The 20,930-nt window shown below is 38.1% G+C and overlaps 1 protein-coding gene across 1 annotated transcript in view; it reads right to left on the bottom strand.

Annotated features, from left to right (window-relative positions):
- The window catches only part of Efcab5 (EF-hand calcium binding domain 5), a 110,258-nt gene that overhangs the window by 36,630 nt on the left and 52,698 nt on the right, over positions 1–20,930 (bottom strand). The window contains exons 6-11 of the mRNA XM_074046512.1: positions 9,863–9,962; positions 7,254–8,282; positions 6,422–6,499; positions 6,230–6,322; positions 3,771–3,985; positions 2,484–2,640 (exon numbers count right to left, since the gene is read on the bottom strand). Of these exons, the coding sequence (XP_073902613.1) occupies positions 2,484–2,640; positions 3,771–3,985; positions 6,230–6,322; positions 6,422–6,499; positions 7,254–8,282; positions 9,863–9,962 (1,672 nt within the window). The remainder of the gene's footprint in view (positions 1–2,483; positions 2,641–3,770; positions 3,986–6,229; positions 6,323–6,421; positions 6,500–7,253; positions 8,283–9,862; positions 9,963–20,930) is intronic.

Raw genomic sequence — 20,930 nt, 5'->3', positions numbered from 1 at the left:
GTTACTTTAGTACAACTGAATGCCACACTTTTTGCTTGCATGATTAGGTAGAGGACACTTTGCATTTTATTCCTATCGGATTTAAATGAACCTAAGATATGAAACTGGACTTGGTCCCTATAGGGAGAGGTGTATAACAATGGAGTTAGAACATGGAAGAGAGGAGGACTGGCTGAAATAAAGAGAAAGAACCAGATACCTGTCCTAATGTCATTATTTGAACTCCCAAACCTAGTTGTGTTCTGAATTAGCCCTGAATTTTTCTATTGCATGAACAAATTTTCTTCCTTTCTTTTGATGGTATTGGGATTTGAACTCAGGGTCTTGCACTTGCTAGGAAGGCATTCTATCACTTGAGACACTTCACCAGTTCTGTTTTGTGTTGAATATTTTTGAGATAGGGTCTCGCAAACTATTCGCCCAGGCTGGCTTCAAACCATGATCCTTCTAATCTCTGCCTCCTGAGTAGCTAGAATTACAGATGTGAGCCACCGGTGCCCAGCTTCTTTTTTTTTTTTTTTCCCTTAACTGCTATGGGTTGCATTTTCTATTATTTGAACCAAAAGGGTACTAAGTGATACAGTCACCAACTAGATTAACAGTGTTTTGTGGGTTCTTCCACTTCCATTTCTTGTTACTTCTTCTCCTTCTATTTGTTTCTTTTCTGGAACAGTTTGGTCCTAAAGTGATTGTAGAGCAGAGCAAGAGAAGTGTCTGTTCCCAGTCAGGGGAAGCCAAAGTGAAAATGAACAGGCTTAAGGAGGGCATCTGGGAGGGGTGGTTTGGCATGGGTTGTAAGAGTCTGAGCTAGCTGAGAGAGTATCCATGTGTAAAGACAACCCTCAGCTCATCTCAGGGAAGAGGGTGGCTCTACACAGAGGTGGTTGGGGTGTCTAAACCCTGAGTGGATGTTCAATCCTGAGCAGAGTGAAGTGGGCATCCAAATGGAGGGATAGCCTGAACTAAACCTAAACAGGTTTAGGGACAGCCATAACTTAAACAAGGTAAAGTGGGTGTCTATGGAAGGAAATCCAGCATAGGAAATCATCACAAGCAAAGTAAAAAGGATACCAGGTAGGGCTCAGCTCAGCACAGGTAGCCAGAGCCTGAATGGATGGAGGAGAGCATCTATGTGAAAGGTACCTTGGCACAGATTACCAGAACCTAAGAAATACATGAAAAGCATCACTTGCAAGGGTGAACTAGTGTGGAACACCAGAGCCTGAGCGGAGTGAGGAGGGCAGTCACGTGGGAAGGGTATTTCATCAGTGCAGGGTGTTGGAACTTACGCATAGTAAGAAAGACTGATCAAGTGTGGGAGAGAGGACAGCAGCAGTGATGGGAGATTAGTACCATACACACAAATGGATTAATTGATCAAATAAATAGATTTAAGATAACATGAGTCAAAGAGAATGGAGCTACAAAAATGGAAAGGAAGAAAACTAGAATGTTTTTATTGTGTTGGATTGGACACGGAGGTATTGGTGTGAGCTTACGATTTTTAGTATTAATAGACAGATATGTACAGATGTAAATCTTTTTGCACACACATGCACATATACACACTAATTTCCCACCTGTGTGTTCTGAGAAAACTGGGAGCAGAGATTTGTGAGAAATGAGCATAGGAATAGCCCAGATATTAGCTTCTAAGTTCTACTTTCCACTAAAAGAAACCATGGTTCCCTTGGAAAATGAATTATTTCAGGATGGAAACAGGAAAAGATGAACCCAGAAGGTCTCATTATAGCAGAAAGCAAAAGCACACAAGGAATGATGGAAACATTAAAATGAGAGAGGAAACTGTCTGACAGTGTTTTTTGGTTTTGTTTGTTTTCTTTTCCAGTACTGGGGTTTGAACTCAGGGCCTACATCTTGAGCCACTCCATCAGCCCTTTTTTATGATGGTTTTTTTCCAGATAGGGTCTTGAAAATTATTTGCCCAGGCTAGTTTGAACTTCAATTCTCCTGATCTCTGCCTCCCGAGTAGCTAGGATTACAGGCACGAGCCAACCACTCCAAGCCTGACAGTATCTTTAAAAACTGAAAATACCTATCTACCCTGCCACTCAGAAATTCCACTCTTAGATTTTATTTATAAGAAATGAACACATTAAATTTGAGGGGTAGTCCAGATCTTGTAAACGTAGAGAGAGAAATAAATCAGGCAGAAATGTTGCATGGTTTAGATTCTTTTAATCTCAAAAGTAAAGGCAACTAGGTACACAGAAAGAATCTCTGTAGAGTTAAGGTCTTGAACTAAGCCTCTGCAACACACTTCACCTGATCCTGTTGACAAATGCACAAGGATTCCAATTTCTCTACATCATTGCAACACTTGTTATTTTCCATTTAAAAATTATAACCATACTAGCAGGTGTTAAGTAGTATCTGATAGGTTTTAGAACAACCAATTTTTTTTCAGCTGTATATATGTCATAGTATTGAGAAAAACTTGAAGCCAAGCTGTTATAATTTACCTTTCTTCATAGCTTCTTTTTCCATTCCCTCCTTGTATGAGTACAAGATTTTATCAACTTCCTTGAGATCCAGGAAGCCTGAGCCATCACTGTCCCACTTCTGAAATAGGGCTTCTAAAAGAAGTCCCCGTCGGATTCGGAAAGCATTTTGTCTAACCTAGGATGCACATAGAATAACGAAGCACATAAGACAAGATGTTCATTGGCTAGCTGGTATCTTACATTTATTTAAAATGAAGTGCAACATCTTTTATAGAAACAGCCTTACTTTAGGGCTAAGGGTAATATTAGTGGAAAATGTAATGATTAACTTTTCAACCCCCCAATGTCATTTCTCTGTCTCATCTCTCAACCAAAACTACCCCTTTGGAATTCTTTGCCCTGGACTAAAACACATTAGCTTAGGGAGAGTATTGTCCTCCTCGAGAATCTTTTAATTATTTCTTTCCACTCCCTTCTTGATTGTTCAAAAATGGGATAAACACAGAGTTCACTGTTTGGTTTCTTAGAGGGATATGTTTTGTAGTAACAGGGTCTGAATGGTAATATTCAAACAAAAAAATGGCTGTGTTAAAATATTCTCTTTTATATTTGACACTGACTTAACTTGACATTGGTTTTATATATCTTTTAGATTTTTCACTAGATTAATTCTATTAAATAGATAATAATTGAGTTAATAGCTAGATGAATTTAATTGAAAAAAAGAGGATATATACCTTTTAGTTAGTGGGCAAAACTGTGATTGAGGAGGCAAAAAAGATATAGCTCCAGAATTAGGTTGTGAAGACTCAAAGCTGAGGTGAAACTAACTCCCAGATACCACATGCGAGAGAATAAATTGTTTTATATAAGGTAAATATGTATGCATTTATCTAGTCACCCAAGAAAATAATGAGTCCTTAGGAAATAATATGCTACCTGAGTGCCCATGAGTAAAAATATATATTCAAGGACTAATCATGGGCCCAGGTATGTGCATTTGTAAATGCGCTCACTCAGCAGACGCAGCACACATATGCCTATCTGCTCCTCAAACTTCAGAGGAGAGAAAATAAAGTTGTATCTCCTTCCAGAAGCAATGTTATTATTAGAGGAATGAGTTCTATGGAGTGTGATCTTAGAACATTTGCCAATAAAGCAAGACATTTAGTGGCTGTGCTTATTGTAATAAATTAAGTTTGGTTGTAAATTTTTAAAGAAAATTCACATTATGAGCAACTAAGGTTGAGAGTTTTCCTTATAATAGTGATTTCACTTGTTTCATTGATAAATAATATTACCAACCTCTTCCAAGGCACTCATTTTCTCTTCTTCTGTTTCAACATAGCCCCTCTTAAAAAAGGAGACAAGGGCCTCGCTGATACTCAATGGGGTATCTTCACCAACAAATGTCTCCAGGAGTTGCACAAACTGGAGCAGATTGAAGGAAATGCCATTGAAGGCACTTCTACCTTTCACTTCCTTGTAAGACTGAATGTTTCTGATAATTGAATGTAGCTCTGTGAAGCAGGAAACATATAACAAACAATTCTCTCAAATCTTAGGGAAAATAAAGCAATTTGCTATTGTTTAAATTTGTTTGGTTTTAGTGCTGGGGATTGGACACAGGGCCTCCAAATACTAAACAGTGCTCTACCACTGAGCTAAACTCCCAGCCCCAACATCTACTATTTTTGCCTGTCAGGAATACATGTTCTTTTCATGAAGACAACATCCATTTTTTTTGTTTGAGAAAACACTTTCCCCCAACTGTTAGTGTAGAGGAGTCAGGTGGTACTAAGCCTCCTAACCCTTGTTCCATGTATGTGTGATACAAGTTCTGGCCAATGATTCATCTATGACATTAACCTAACCCACTGTAGGTTTCATGGGTTATGAAAATTAGTCTCAGAACTTTTGAGGGAACTATCAAGGGAGAATCAGTCTTTTTGTATTCTGCTGAACTAGTAAGATGTAAGTTTCGAGATCTCTTTTGGCCACTTTTGTCACCATATGGACAAAACTGCCTACAATTGATGCAGAACAAAAGTGACGCAGAGAACAGAGCTGAGAGGCCAAGAGACAGTATCCTGCTATTGTTAGATCCAGGTGTGGCTGAAGGTAGTCACACTTTGGATTTCCTAGTTAAATAGATTAGTGAATATCACAGATGCAACTCCTCACCCTGGGAGTGTTGACAAACATACTTATCTTGAAGCTCAATGTTACAACATAAAGAATATCTCATAAAATGTCAGCTCAGTCACTCATGTTCGACATGTTTATTGACTCAATCGTTCATGCCCTTAGGCCTTTTGTATGAGATTTATTGTAGCTTAAAAATAATAAAGCAAATTGAAAAAAATAATAAAGCAAAAATGGAAATAAAGATTAGAAAGAAGAGCCAGGCTCACACCTGTAATCCTAGCTACTCAGGAGGCAGAGATCAGGAGGACTGTGGTTTGAATAGTTCATGAGACCTTAACACAATAAAGGGCTGTCAGTGTGGCTCAAGTGATAGAGTGCCTGACTAGCAAGAGTGAGGCCCACCAGAACAAAAAACAAAAAGAAGAATACAAACTAGCAGACCATAAGAACTTGACCAATGCTGTACATTTTCACCAGAATATATTGAGAATAGAAAGTTTTCTATTTATCCAGGCTTCGATGCAAGAAAAAAATGCAGGTAGAAAGAAAATAATTTTGTTCTAATTAGTTATACTATTTGTTGATATGAAAGGGAAAAATGAAAAAATAGCATTTCAGAAATTAGCTCGCATTTGTTGCCCTTAACGCAGAGAAACTAAAGCAGATACCTTAAAAGCAACTGAGGCCAATAGGAAAAGGGGACCAGGAACTAGAGAAAAGGTTAGATCAAAAAGAATTAACCTAGAAGGAAACACACACGCACAGGAAATTAATGTGAGTCAACTCCCTGTATAGCTATGCTTATCTCAACCAGCAAAAACCCTTGTTCCTTCCTATTATTGCTTATACTCTCTCTACAACAAAATTAGAAATAAGGGCAAAATAGTTTCTGCTGGGTATTGAGGCTGCGGGAGAGGGAGGGGGCGGAGTGGGTGGTAAGGGAGAGGGTGGGGGCAGGGGGGAGAAATGACCCAAGCCTTGTATGCACATATGAATAATAATAATAAAAAAGTAAATAAAAAAATAGCATTTTAGTAAACATGAGTACTATTTAGAACAAGCATACTTAAACACATGGTTTATCTGAAAGCTAAAAACAGTTCTTTGTTGAGTAGACCTTTCTTTGCAAGTCTTCAAAAACAAAATAGGTTCTCACTTGTCTCACGTGTTTGGGTGTGGACTTACTAGGGAGAGAAAGCGGGAATGATTTCTAGTGAGTTCTAATAACTAATAGCTGATTCCTTTGTAGGCTTGGAACAAATTCAAACAGCTGGAGGTAATGTACTGGTTTTAAAAAAGTACACCAATTCCATAGGTTTTAAAGCAGAAAAGTATTCATCAATTGCACACAACACTAGCAATAGCAAACTACCACCAAAAATATCTATCTTGAGGGCTGGAGGCATGGCTCAAGAGGTAGAGTGCCTGCCTAGCAAGCACAAGGTCCTGAGTTCAAACCTTAGCACCATCAAATTCATTGGTTCTCAGGGGCAAAATAATGTAAGGATCCCATTGTGTCTTAGGTAAATCCAGTCTTTTTCTTGGGGTACTATGGTAAATTAAAGCCATCTATTGAACTACTACCGATGCTCTCTTATTTCTTTGTTAACATGTACCTGTGAACCTGGAGTTGCCATAGATTAACTTTGCCTGTTCCTCATCTTCAAATTTGACGTATTTGGTCCTCCAGATACAATTAAAAAATTCACCTGTGAAAAATACATTTCACGACAAAACCAATTTAACTTCACCTTTAGAATGTTTTTGTTCTAGGGTATAAATGAAAGGATGATTAAATGAGGAGTTACCTGACCATGACTTTCCTTCTATTTTTGGAGACTTTGGTTCACAGGATTTGTCTTTCTTAGTGCCAGCTCTTGAAGATTCTGAGAGGTCACAAAGAAAATGCTTAAGGATCAGATGTAATATATTCTGTTAAGTATTCCGAGGTTAATGAATGGGAGAAATTCCTTGCATATACAACTTTAAAAACTCTAAGTACTTTCCCACATGTTGTGTCGTAATCAACCACAATGAAATCTCTTAATAAATTTAATTGTTGAGGGCAGCTCTGTGGCAAAAGCTGTTTGTTATATCCCAGTTTGGCCATGTAAAACGAGGGACACATTTTCCAGCCTCCCTCGCTGCCATGTATTGCTATATGCCTAAATTCTGACCAATGAAACATAATTGAGTACTTGAAATGCAGGGTATTTTCTGTCTGAAATATGACTTTTAGAAACTTCTAGAAAAAAATATAAAGCTGGAAGAAACAAAACCCATTTTATAGTTGAAATAAAAGAAATTTTTAAATTGTTTTCTAATATCAGATACCACATTTAAAATAAAAGTGCTTCTTATGCCTTTCAGAAACCCAACTAAAATGCTTTTACATATACCACTGCTAGATTTGTTCCTCAGTAAAGGACTTGTAGTACAAATGAAATTCTAAGTAAATTAACACCAGAGACATTCTGGTTTGCATTTAACTGATTGTTCAAGGTCTAAAGTCAACATTGAGAATTAAGATATGTCTGAGGTTTACATGAACTGATATGCCAGAAAAGATCCTAATTTCAAGACTTTAAAAACCACCCCACAATACAGGGAGCTGATGTCATAGGAGAATTGAATTACTACCTGAAAGATCTTTTCTACGTGATGTGGGAACTGCCTTTTGCATTTCAGAACTTCTGTGTACTTCTTCATCTGTTTTCTCCAAAGACCTCTCTTCTTGTGATGCAATTTCACTGTCCTCAGAGAGAGTAGGGTCCCTAGATTGTGCACTTTCTCCTAAGATACTTCCTCCTCCTGATAGTGAGGTTTCATCTATGCCCTGTTCTTCTGAAAATGCCCCTGTGTAGGATTCTTTTTCTGACTCTTCTATTATCAATTCTCTTTCTGAGTCATATTCTGAAGGTGACATTTGGTGTGGTCCTTGCCCTGATGTCGACCCTTTGCGTTGACTTTGTCCTGTTGATCCTTGGTGCTGTCCTTTTTCTGCTATTGATCCTTTTTGAAGTCTTTGTTCTGAAATTGACTCTCTGTGTGACTCTTGTTCTGCAATTGACCCTCTTTGTGGTTCTTGTCCTATCATTGATTCTCCTTGTGACTCTTGCTCTGCAATTAACTCTGTGTGTGGTTCTTGTTCTATTATTGAGTCTCTGTGGAACCCTTGCTGTACAGTTGACCCTCTGTGTGAGCCTTGTCCTGAAGCTGACACTCTGTGTGATTCTTGTCCTAGTGTTGACCCTTTGCGTTGTCCTTGTCCTGTAATTGATCCTCTGTGGGGTTCTTGTTCTATTAACTCTCTACTTAATCCTTGTTCTGGAGTTAACTTAGCAAGGATTTCTTGTTCTGTTATTGATTCTATGTTCAGTTCTTGTTCTACAGTTGACATTCTGCCTTGTTCTTCAGTTGAAATTCTTTGTGACTCTTGTTCTACAGTCATCTCTATTTCCTGTTCTGGAGAGTTTGGTGGTGGTATTGATTTTTGCCATTTATCATGTTTTTTTTGCTGATCTTCTGGATTTTCTAATAATTTACTTTGGGTTTTTCTAGAATTCATTTCTAAAAGCACTGTGTCAAAGTCTTCATAAATGTGTCTCTGAATATCTGTATCTCCCCAGAACTCAGACAAATCTATCTCTTTGAATTCAAGGAATGGCCCTAAAACAGAAAACAAAACGTTTACCTAAACAATTGACCTTATTGTGCTGAATCAGAGCTATTAAATTAATGTATAAAAAGGCATTGAGCACAGTAATTGTAATACAAACCTATTATTTTAAACAAACATCAGTTACCTGTTGTTGTAATCCCATGAAAAAAGTACTCACAGGAACATAAAAATGCTCACTACTATGATTCACTAATCATTCCTTCCTAAAAGATGCAGCTTTGGAAATGAACATAATTCTTCTTTTGCTATTTAGAAAATAAAATTTGTCTACTTCATGGCCTCCCACAATGAGCAGAGCATAGAAATGGGGAAGAAGACACATCTTTCTATCTCAGATATATTTAAAAAATATATTTTAAATATCTGCAATATAAAAATCAAAGTAAAGTTTTTGTCCATGACACTCTTTCATTGGGGCTGTATTTTTCCATTATTCACTTTCCCTTTCTTTTTTTTCATCTATTCCTCTTTATTCCTCAGTTCTTTTCTTTCACAATTTAGATGGACACCTGGTTCAGAATTCTAAGGAAAGAGACTGCGGTAGATCAGTGGTAGGACATGTGCTTAGTAGCATGTGTGAGCCCTAGATGCAATCTCCAGTTCAAGGAAGAAAGAGAAAGAAAGGAGAGAAAAAGAGAGAGAGAGAGAGAGAGAGAGAGAGAGAGAGAGAGAGAGAGAGAGAACTTCAGGGCACAAAGACAGGATAGCATTCACCAGAATCCCACTGCTATAAAACAACAAAACTTGCAGGGCGCAGTGTGCTTCCTTATGATTCCAGTGCTCTGAAGGCTAACGCAGAAGGATCAAGAGCTTGAGACCAGCCTGGGATATATAGTGAGACCCTGTCTGAAGAAATCTAAAAACCAACAACCAACCTTCAACCCCTAGTGGCTAGGACTACAGACAGTGGGATTCATTCCGCAAGACTGTCCCCCTCCTCCTCAAAACATTTAGTGGTTAATCTATAAAATTGTGATTTCCTACAATTTTTAGGAAATATTCCATGTATAACACTCACAGATTCTTGAGTGGGGTAGTTTACAAGTAGTAAATCTTCACATTAACATTGTTTGCAAACTCCAACCATTAAAAGACTTTTTTTTCTTTAACAAATAAAAATAAAACCTGTAATGCTATTTATTTTGGTAGAAATATAAGAGGATAGTTTACCACATAACTACAGTAAAGGCATATAAATAAAATTCTTGGGTGAAGGAAATATTTTTCTTAGAAATCTTAGAATTTTAAATTGGGTGCTAAACCATTATCAACTTAATTTCTAAAACATTCAGATTATCACCAAAGCCTCTCTTCATTTAACTAAATTTAAAATTGAGTTCCAGGTGAGTTTTGATATAACAAGTTTGAGTATTACACTATAGTGAAAAATGTATCTCCTCACAATGAAGAGTGAATTTTGTGAAAGAATGAGCAAGTAGATCCAGCTCCAGCTATCATGACTGAGGCAGGGTGTTAAGTGAAGGGACTCCATGGGAGAGGAATGATATTGCCTATCTTATGGGCGTACTGTGACACTCCAGCTTGAGTATGTTCAAAAAGCACTTACATTGTCTTGGGTTTCGTAGAAGACTCCTAACCATTTGCGAACTTTTGTCATAGAATGCTTCCAGCAAGGCCAATGTCCTCTGCCGATCCAAACGCTCCACCTAAGCAGAAAGGTGTAATTAGCAGTTATAGAAGATGTAAGATTTTTGTGTAGGCCAGGTGTGGTGGCTCACACTTGTAATCTCAGCTTCTCAGGATATAGAGGTAAGAGGATTGCAGTTTGAGGCTGGCTCCAGGCAGAAGAGTAAGTCCCTTATCTGAAAAATAAATGCTACAAGGGCTGGGGCATGGATCAAGTTGGTAGAGCACCTGTTTAGTTAAGTAGATGGCCCTGGGTTTGAACACCAATACTGCCAATTTTTTTTTATGTGCATGGAACATGGTTTTTTGGAGCTTTTTTTGTTTGTTTGTTTACCACTACCATCAGCATCAGCATCATGCAAATAAAAGTTGCACTATCAGGATCAAGATAACTGTATGTTGCCTTTCCGTTTACATTCAACCTCTCCATTCTGCAATGTATCAAAATGCCTTGCACATAGTGTTTAACAAATATTTGTTGTTAATGACTTATGAATGTCTGAGTTCAATGTATATAATATTCACACCTGAATATGTCATAGTTAATTGCTCCCTACTTGCTCTTTTTGCATTATTTTATTTTGAGAAAATTATAATTAGAGGAAAATATAGAATATGACAAAACTAACATTTGTGATCCTATTACCTGAAATAATGATTGTTTAAAGTACACACAAAAAATGTACATACACAAAACTGATATAGTATACATATCCTTCTTCAAATGCTTTTCTTTTAGGGAGTCAGTTGAGATGGGTGTCGCTATGGAGCCCAGGCTGGCCTCAGACTCAAGATCCTGCTGCTTCAGTCTCCTAAGTGCTAGGATTACAGGTAAGCCCCACCAGGTTTGGTCTTCAAGTTGCTTTTATTTATTCAACCTTGATATCTAATTCATGTATATAAAGAAATATATTTAATTCCTTTTAACTGTTATATGGTATCTTGAAAAACCTTTCACAAAAGTAGGGCTGGTGAAGCGGCTCAATTGGTAGAGCACCTGCCCAGCAAGCATGAGGCCCTGAGTTCAAGCCCTAGTACTGCCAAAAACAAACAAAAAAACCCATTTCTCCAATGTCAATAAGTGGAATTGTTACTAGCTTTTGCTTCTAAACTGGGTTCTTTTTCCCTCTCAGAATTGTGGAATCAGTAACACAACTGAGCACCAATTAAGCAATGAAGGAGATTTATCACAGCAGAGAATAAGAAAAGTAGGACATTAACTCCCAAATCAACCTCTCAACCCTTGGATGTCAGCAGGTTATAGAGACAGGGTAAAAGAAATGAAGGGGAGAAATAGGCTTATGAGGGGGAGGGAATATTCATGTCTTTTCTGGAATGGGTGGAGATTTTCTAGGCACCACCACTTTTCACTCCTTTTATGGGTCTTTCATCATCTTAGCAACTGTCAACTGTCATGATGCTGGAGGGGTATGTCATTTAGAATGACATTCTAATGAAGTTAGAGGTCATCTGTTGGTCACTCTGGCAGTCATTTAGATCTCACCAGTTTTGGCTAGCTTACCTGAAGAGGGATGTCTGGCCTACAGATATCCTGTCCTCAAAGATAAACAAGTGTTAGAGTGTTTGCCTAGCAAGTATGAAGTCCTGAATTAAAACCCCAGTACTGCCAAAAAACCCCAAAAAACAAAACAAGATTAAGGCTAACAAATCTTCCCTGTCTTACTTTCACTTCTTATTCTTGAGAGGTCTCACAGGACAAGGATTAGTTTGTATAACTTCTTCAAGCTCAACTTGGATGTCCTTAAGGGGCATATTAGAGAAATGAAAATTTTCCCTAGCTAATCTGAAATAGGTCTGGTAATTGCCTGGCCACAGTCCTAGCTGTTTATACCCATGAGTGACTGTCACTTGTAACTTTATGGCCTCCAACCTTTTACTTATGCATGAGACCAGGTAGTAGAAGATGTGTGGCCAAAGATCAGGAGAAGCAGGATAGTTATTAGGGAGCCCTGGCGGGGCAAAAACCAGGTAATGTCTGATAGGGTCTCTTTAATCACTTTTCAAATATCTTGGGCAAAGATGGCTAGAGTTTGCTCATGGAGCCAGGTTACCTTTTTTAAGTCTTTGGGCTCCTTCTTTTATGGTTCCACTGGGATTTACATAAAAACAATAGAATGTTGGGTGCCTATGAATGCTTCAGGGCAATAATTACCTTAAAAAGAAGCCAAAAGTAAGAAAAAACATTACAAATCATAGGGCTGAGCACAGAAAGGAACCCAGCCTAACAGGAAGTTAAATGAAAATATCTGTGCTCTTATGTGACCATTAAACTCCATAATCATTTTGGTACAACTTCCAGTCCAGGGCCTGGGCTGCAGGATCTGGCCCCTCCTTTACACTGTAAAGAACTTTACAGAGACAGGCCCAAATGTACAAAGCCTGAGACAGAAAGTCTTTTTGTTTTTTGAGACAGTGTCATGTTATGTAGCCCAGACTGGCCTCGAACTCACAAATCTCCTTCCTCCACCTCCCAAGTACTGGGATTGTAGGTGTGCATCACCACAACCAGCAATATAATTTTATTTTAAAAATCAGGGTAATTGTCCTCAGCTTTTTCTTCATGTGTGTATTTGATCTTCTCATTTGTAAATTAGACCTTCCCATCTAAATTTTTCAACTATGTTTTTTAAATTAGTATTATACATTTTTATTAGAATTTATTCATTATACGGGGGGAGATTCCTACTGACAATTCCAATTAGACTTATACCGTACATTATTTACATTACCCCCATCGTCTCTCCCCCTCAGCCCCCTGAACTATATCTTTTTTTTAAAAAAGCAACATCTACATAGAAAAGTGCACACATCATAAGTGTATGGTTTTATGAATTAAATGCACACAAGAGTTGTTTCTCAAAGGAGAACAGAAAACTTTAGTAGAGGGCAGGGCTTTGTTCTAAAACTCAAGGGATTGCCACTGCAATTGTAGTACTGCAACTTGCTGCAGCATTCCAATTTACCATATGCACTCCAAATACCCTAGGGCCTTCTGGGAAATAAGGCAGAAAGCAAAGAAGAGATTTTACAGCAGCCTAGAAAAACCTGCAAAGGCTTCTTTTGCTCTGGGACTCACCCTGTCAGCTGATGGCTCAGTTAATGCACTAGAGCAATGCACGGAGATGTGCTCAGTTAATTCCTAGGAACAATACATGCAAATGTGGTAAGGTTGTTTCTAAAATATAAGAACCACCCAATAAGAATTGTGCCTCTTTCTTAGTGGTATATGGCACAGGATATAGCAATTTACCTCATTCTTGGAACCACTGGATTGCTAAAAACTTCACCAAGATAGCAAGTAAACCCTGGATTTTTATGTTCTACACTCTGATACGTATGTGTCTTACCAAGGCGTCTAATGTGACTTCTGGTTCACCAAGTCTAATCTCCCTGATGGACATCACAAGGCAGTAGACCTGAGTGATGTTCTGTGATATGTCAACACAATCAAGGTCTTGCACAATTAGATTATAATATAGAAAAGGATAACTGCTTTAGCCCTTAGGCAAGACAGGGAAAGTATATTACTTTTTTCTGACACATGAAATTAAACTTCTTCTGTTGGTCCTCATAAACTGCTGCAGAAAAAATAGCACATGCCAAAACCAGTAGTTATGAATGACAGACTATGGAAAACTGGTCAAAATACAAATTCCACACCTGCAATAGTGGCTGCAAACAGTCATAGTGACCTTCAAGATTTAGCCACTTTCTAGGTATCCAAAACAGGAGAATTAGATAAGAAAGTGACAGGATAACTTTCCCTGTATCCTTCATGTATGTTCATACCCAATCTGTGTGGAATCATTTTGTTTTTAAAATCTGTTTATTTGGTTGTTGCCATTCTGGCAAACAGGAAAACTTTCTTTACATAGTAGTCCTCAGCCCCAATCTGGAGAACAAATGTGAGAATTCTGCTAGTTGTTTAGCATGTCTATTCCAATTAAATATCCAGAATCAGAAATAGCCAGAGCTAAATCCAGGAGATTAACCATGGGCCTGGCAGCCAGACGTCCTAACTTTAAACAGTTATCCTCTAGGGTGTTTTAGGATCCTAGGGATTAGTGTTAACTTGGAGTCAATGTCAGGTAATTCCTGAAAGTCAGGATAGTTCCCCTTTCCCAATACCTATTCACTCTGGTAAATGGATGCATCTTCCCCTTCAGACAAAGACTTTTGGGTATAAAACTGACTTCAGTCTGGGACCTCGATGAGAGGCCAAGGTCCTTCATTGTGGTGTCTCAACTGTGTTTCTGGACCCATACTTAGTGCTTTTCTATAAATAGATCCAGTAATAGTTTAGTAGACATTCTATCTAATTTGTAAGAAACCCATGACCACCAAGAAAATCCATGTATATCAAAACACTAAGATGGCCAGTTTAATTCCCACTGTTCATTATGGTAATTCTAATTATATATTCAGGAACTAGAGAAATAACCACAATGTGAGTCCTAGACAAACTGGATCCCACTAAAACATGGCTGTGGGCCTTGGGGATTGGGTCAAAATACTATTTATAAATAATACTTATGAGCACTAAGTTTGACTAACAGACTTGACTCTGGCAGTTAAATGCCATGAGTCTTCTGTCACTTTGGAATTCCCTTGAAATTAAAGAGTTCACCTCAAGGGCAGTATTTCCCACCATCAGTTACTACAGGTTTTTTTCAGCAATGTTGGTGTCCTCTCACTAATTTCTTGAGTGTGTCTTGAGGGAGTATCATTTGGACTCTCATATGAAGGTACATATGAGAAATCAACGGCAGCAGTCTTGTTGACATTTCTTTCTTTATAGTATATCAAGAAGGTTCTGCCATCTCACCCTCATTGAATGTAGGCCATCTTTGGTAAATGGTTTCATTTAACCTACCAAGCAAACTATTAAAATCATTCCAAGGTACTCAAAATATTACTGCTAAGAAATTCTGCCTAGTATAACTATATTAATAAATTTGGAGCAATCCAATGTTATATCCCTCTCCTTAGTTTAAAAGAACTACAATCAATTCCCACATACATTCCCCAGGTTGCTATTGCTATGAATTATCAAAAACTTGTTCTCTTGGAGTAGTAATAGTCATCTCTCAAGACAGACTTTGAGCTAGTACTCCTGGGGCATACTGAAATCTGACTTCAAACTGGGGCCTAAACAATAAATGTTATATAGGTGGAGCTTGAGGAAAACAGTTATCTCCTGGGAAAATAGCTAATATTCTCAGCCAGGAGTTGTCAAAGGAGGCTTAGGAAGATTGGTGGCTGGAGTCTCAGCTTCCTCTGCGTCCACCCAAATGTGGCCATTCCAAATTTCAGGGTTCCTCTATTTTCTAAGCAATGTGCTAATTGTCATATAAGAGACTTGGCAAGTCAATGAATTCTACTTATGTTTTAATTCTGTCACATTAAGTTTTGGGACTCATTTTTCATCCAAATAGATCCTGAAGCTACAAGAAATAGAGATTTCTTTATAATGGAGCTTCTCTAGCAAGTAAGAGGTCCTGAGTTCAATCCCTAGTACCACCAAAAAAAGGGAAACTTTCTGATGTTCTGACGACAATTAGAGCTGAGAGTTTAAAGTCCTGAACTTGTCTTTTTTTTTTTTTGTCTTTTTGTGGTACTGGGGATCAAGCGCAGAATCTTCTGCATGCCAGGCACCTGCTGTACAATGGAGCCACGTCCCCAGGTCTGACTTTCCATCATCTTTCTAATGTAGTGAGAGGAAGCTCCCCCATCCCGGAACACAGTGAAGATATAAAGCATTTTTATCATTCAAAAAAGTTCTCTTGTGCCTCTTACAAAAAATCACCAGGAAACTTCTAAATCTGCTTTCTTTTTTTTTTCTTTTTTTTCTTTTATTATTCATATGTGCATACAAGGCTTGGATCATTTCTCCCCCCTGCACCCACCCCCTCCCTTACCACCCACTCTGCCCCCTCCCTCTCCCCCAACCCCCTCAATACCCAGCAGAAACTATTTTGCCCTTATTTCTAACTAAATCTGCTTTCTATGGCAAATTACTTTTCCCTTTTCTATAATTTCATATAAATTAAATCATAGTGTATTCTTTTGGGCATGCCTTCTTTCACTTAGCATAATATTTTTGAGATTCATCAATGTTACTGAGAGTATCAGTAGTTTATTCTTTACTACTGGGTAGTATTTCAGTGTATGGATATTCTATGATATGTTTATCTATCCACAAGTCAAGGGTCATTTGGAGCTACTGTGAATGAGGCGGCTAAGAACTTTCACGGAACTTCACATAGTGTACATACAGTTTAATTTCTCTCATTTCTTTTCTCTCAGGTATAGATCTGGGAGTGGAATTCTGGTTACTGGGTCACATGGTAAGTGTATGTTTAACTTTTTGTTTTCGTTTTTGAGACAGGGTCTCAGAGCCCAGGCTGGCCTTGAATTCACCCTTCCCCTGCCTCTGGCTCCATAGTGCTGAGATTCTATATAGGCATGAGCCACCATACCAGGCTTAAGGCTTTTTTTTAGATGGGGCCATGCTATGTTGCCCAGGCTGGTCTCAAATTCCTGGGCTCAAATGATCCTCTCTACTCAGCCTCCTGAGGAGTTGGGACTATAGGCTAATAGGAGACTTTTGTCATTAAATGCATTGCAAATATTTTCTCCCAGTCTACAGCTATCTTTTCATTCTCTTAATAATGTCTTTCAAAGAGTAGACTTTTTTAATTTGGTGAAGTCTACTCTACCAAATTTTCTTTTAAGGTTCATGTTTTCTTCTGGAAGTTTGTGATTGTGCCCGGAGCTTTTAGGTCTAAAATTCATTTCAAGCTTTTTGTAATTTTTGTGGTTCTGGGGTTTGAACTCAGGGCCTCATGCTTGCTAGGCAGGTGCTCTACCACTTGAGCCACTCCACCAGTCCTTTTTTTGTGTTGGTTATTTTCCAGATACGGTCTCCTGAACTATTTGCTTAGGCTGGCTTTGACGTGCAGTCCTCCTGATGCCTCCTAAATATCTAGGATTATAGACATGGGCCACGGGTGTCTGGCTCAAGCTTAGTATTGTACATGGTGTTAGATGTAACTTTTTCCCACATTTGGATAACCAGTTTATCTAGCACCATTTGTTGAAAAGACTATTCTTTCTTTTTTTTTTTTTTAATTTTTATTTTATTCATATGTGCATACAATGTTTGGGTCATTTCTCCCCCCTTTCCCCCACCCCCTTGCTACCCAGCAGAAACTATTTTGCCCTTATCTCTAATTTTGTTGAAGAGAGAGTATAAGCAATAATAGGAAGGAACTGGGGTTTTTGCCAGTTGAGATAAGGATAGCTATACAGGGAGTTGACTCACATTAATTTCCTGTACATGTGTGTTACCTTCTAGGTTAATTCTTTTTGATCCAACCTTTTCTCTAGTTCCTGGTCCCCCTCTCCTATTGGCCTCAGTTGCCCCAAAGTATGTGCTTTAGTTTCTCTGCGTTGAGGGCAACAAATGCTATCTAGTTTCTTAGGTAAGACTATTCTTTCTTCATTGTACTACAGAGGCACATTTGTTGACAATCTATATGTGGGTATATGCCTGTCTCTGCCTTATTCCATTGATCTATTTGTCCTTACATCAGTACTATGCTATCATGATTGCTGTAGATAGATGTTAAAACCTTAGAGTAATGTGAATGTTACAACTTTGTTCTTTTTCAGAATTGTTTTGACTATTCTGAGTCTTTTGAAATTTCATATACGTTTTAGAATAAGTTTATCAATTTCTATAAATAAGTCCACAGAGATGTAGATTGGAATTGGGTTGAATTTATAGGTCAGTTTGGGAAATTAGTAACAACAATCTTTTGATTCATGAATCTGGTCTTTGGCAGAAATAAAAAATAGTTTCTCTGTTTACTTAGGTTTGACTTCTGTCAGAAATATTTTGTGATTTTCAGTCTGTAGATATTGCACATACTTTGTTAAATTATTTCTAAGTATTTCATATGTGTGATGCTATTGTAAATAGCATTTTAAAATTCATCTTCTGGGGCTGATGGTATAGTTCAGTGGTAGATTGCTTGCCTAACATGTGTGAGGCCCTGGGTTCAATCCCCAGCACTGAAAAGACAAAAGGAAAAAAAGAAAAAAATTTCATCTTCCAAATTATCATTACCTGTACATAGAAATACAATTGACATTTGTGTCTTAATCTTATATCCTGAAGCCTTGATAAATTTATATGTTTCTTTTAGTGAATCCAATTTATTTCTTTAGGGTCCTTAGGATTTTCTCCATAGAATTTCATGCAGTCTAAGATAAGAGAGTTTTCTTTTTCTTTTCTTGCTTTATTTCATTGGCTAGTATTGCCAGAATAATGTGTAATTAAAATGGGAAATAGACATCTTTGCACTGTCCTGATTTAAAGAAGAAATTTTTATCAGTTATAACTGTTGGTTTTTCATAGATGCCCTCTTTCAGGTTGAAGAAACTATTTCTCAGGTGTTGAGAGGTTTTTTCTTTTTTACTTTCTTTTCTTCACAAATGGGTTGGATTTTGTCAGATGATTATATAGTTTTTCTTTTTTGTTATCTTAATGTGGTAAATTGCCTTGATTGAGTTTTGAATGCCAAACCAACTTTGCATTCCTGGAATAAACTCCATTTGATCCGGATACATTAACCTTTTAATACACTACTTGACTAACATGTTAAAATTAACTGATTTTTCTGTCTATGACAAAGAGAAATATTAGTCTACAGTTTCTCAAAATATCTTTGGATTTAATAACAAAATAATTCTGGCTATATAAAATGAATTGGAAATGTTTTTTCCTCTTCTATTCTCTGGAATAGTTGTGTAGGTTTAGAGTTATTCCTTCCTTCAGTGTTTAATATAATTCATCAATGAAGCTGTCTGGGCCTGGAGTTTTGTATGTAGAAAGCTTTTAATGACTAAAATGTTCTTTATTCATATAAGGATACTCAATTTTTCTAATTCCTTTTAAGTCAGATTTAGTAATTTGTGCCTTTCAGGAAATTTGCCCATTTACCATGCTGCAAATGTATTGGCATAAAGTTTTGTGTGATGTTTCCTTGTTCTTTTAATGTTTGAATGCTCTGCGATGTTCTCTCTTTCTTTCCTGATATTAATAATTTGCATCTTCTATTTCCTTCATTAGTCTATTTAGAAGTTTATCAATTATGTTAGTCTTTTCAAAGAACCAGCTTTTGGGCCAGCCATGGTGGCACACACCTGTAAATCCCAGCTACTCAAGAGGGTAGAGATTGGGGAGGATCAGAATTTGAGGCTGACCTGGGCAAAAGGCATAAGATCCTTTACTTTTTCATGGCTAAAGTGGTAGAGTGCTTGCTAGGGAAGGTCCTGAGTTCAAACCCCATTATAGCCAAAAGCCAAAACAAAAAACAAAACAAAAAAGAACCAGCTTGGGGATTCCAAGATGGCGGCTAGAGGGAGAAAGCTGAAAGTGTGACTCCTAAAGTGAAATCTTGGAGAGACGCTGGAGACACACCTTGCAGGCAAGGCCACCAAGAAGAGGCAAAACTTTGACCCCTCCACACCTCCAGCCTGTACAGAGAATCTCCACTTCACGTTGAACAAAGAAACCAGGAGGGCCCCTGGGCCACTGCCAGTCGCCCGCACCCAGACAGCTTGGGAAGACGCGGACTACAAGGTGAGATAAGTGGTACGTGGTACTTCCACAGACAACCCTAGGCCAGATCAGCATAGCCCCCTGGACAGACTGACCCCCACCCAGGAAAAAAAAGAGAAACTGAGTAATAAGCAATAAGAACAATAAAGACACATAGTAAAGAGGGTGGGGCGCCCTGAGCGCCCAAGAGGGGAGGAGGGGAATCCCTCCCAGAACTAAATAAACAAGCTGGGCCTAGCCGGAGAGGGCAGGAGCGGCAGCATGCGCCCAGCAACCAGAAGCAGGAAAGCTTGTGAGAGTGGTGGAGGGAGGAAAACTCCACAGGAGGGGGGGAAGACCCACTTCCCATGTGAACTCTAAATAAACACGCAGGCCTGAGAAAGTGGGTGCAGTGTCACCTTCCCTAGTGTGCTTGGAAAGGGGAAAGCTTGTAGCAGTGGCATCCTGCACAGGAGAACTCTAAGTAAACAAAGCCTGTGGGGCCAGGTGAGTTCTAAGCTCACCCCAGAGATCTGCATAAATAATGCCTCCAGCAACAGCAGGCTGACAGCAGTGGGCAGGCGAGCCACAGCCGTAGATAGCCATTCACAGATCATTCACAGATCTTTCTCCCTACCTTTGATGAGAAAACAACCGAACTACACCTGCATGCTGAAAAACTTACTGAAACTGTATTGCATTTGAACTTGGGACACTTTGTGGGGTTTTTTTGTTTGTTTTTTTGTTTTGTGCGGTTCTGTTCTATTTTATGTTTCCCCTTTGATGAGAAAACTACAGAACAACATCTGAGGCACCATCTCCAGGACTGGAGGCTGTGGGACGAACACCAAAATTATTTAGACTGAAACTTCATTGCATTTGAACTTGGAGTTTTTTTTTTTATCTTATTTATATATATATATATATATATATATATATATATATATATATATATATTCTTTCATTTACTTATTTTTTATTTATATTCTTATCTTTATTCTTTTTATTTTTTTATTTTCAATCCTCTCTCTGGCTCTCTAATGCCTTTTCAGCTTACGGTTGATTAGTACACTGTCTCTCCCTGTTTATATCTTTGAAACTTTTTTTGTTTGTTTCTTTGTTTTGTTTTTTTTTCTACTTATTTGTTTTTCCCTTTTCCTTTAACTTCTTTGCTTTCCATCCCCTCTCACCCTTACATTCTAAATATCACTAGTGCTATTATTACCAGCCAGAAAATACTTAATTGAACACAGTACAGGAACAACAACAACACCAAGGGCAATGATGGGAAGACAGAAAAAACAGGGAAACCAGTTTCCCCACAACAAAAAGTTAGTACAGGAACCAGAGGGAAATGAAA

This window comes from Castor canadensis, chromosome 11 (genome assembly GCF_047511655.1).
Source record: "Castor canadensis chromosome 11, mCasCan1.hap1v2, whole genome shotgun sequence".
Lineage (NCBI taxonomy): Eukaryota > Metazoa > Chordata > Mammalia > Rodentia > Castoridae > Castor > Castor canadensis.
Note: the sequence above shows the minus strand (reverse complement) of the source record. Positions and strands in the feature narration are given on the sequence as shown.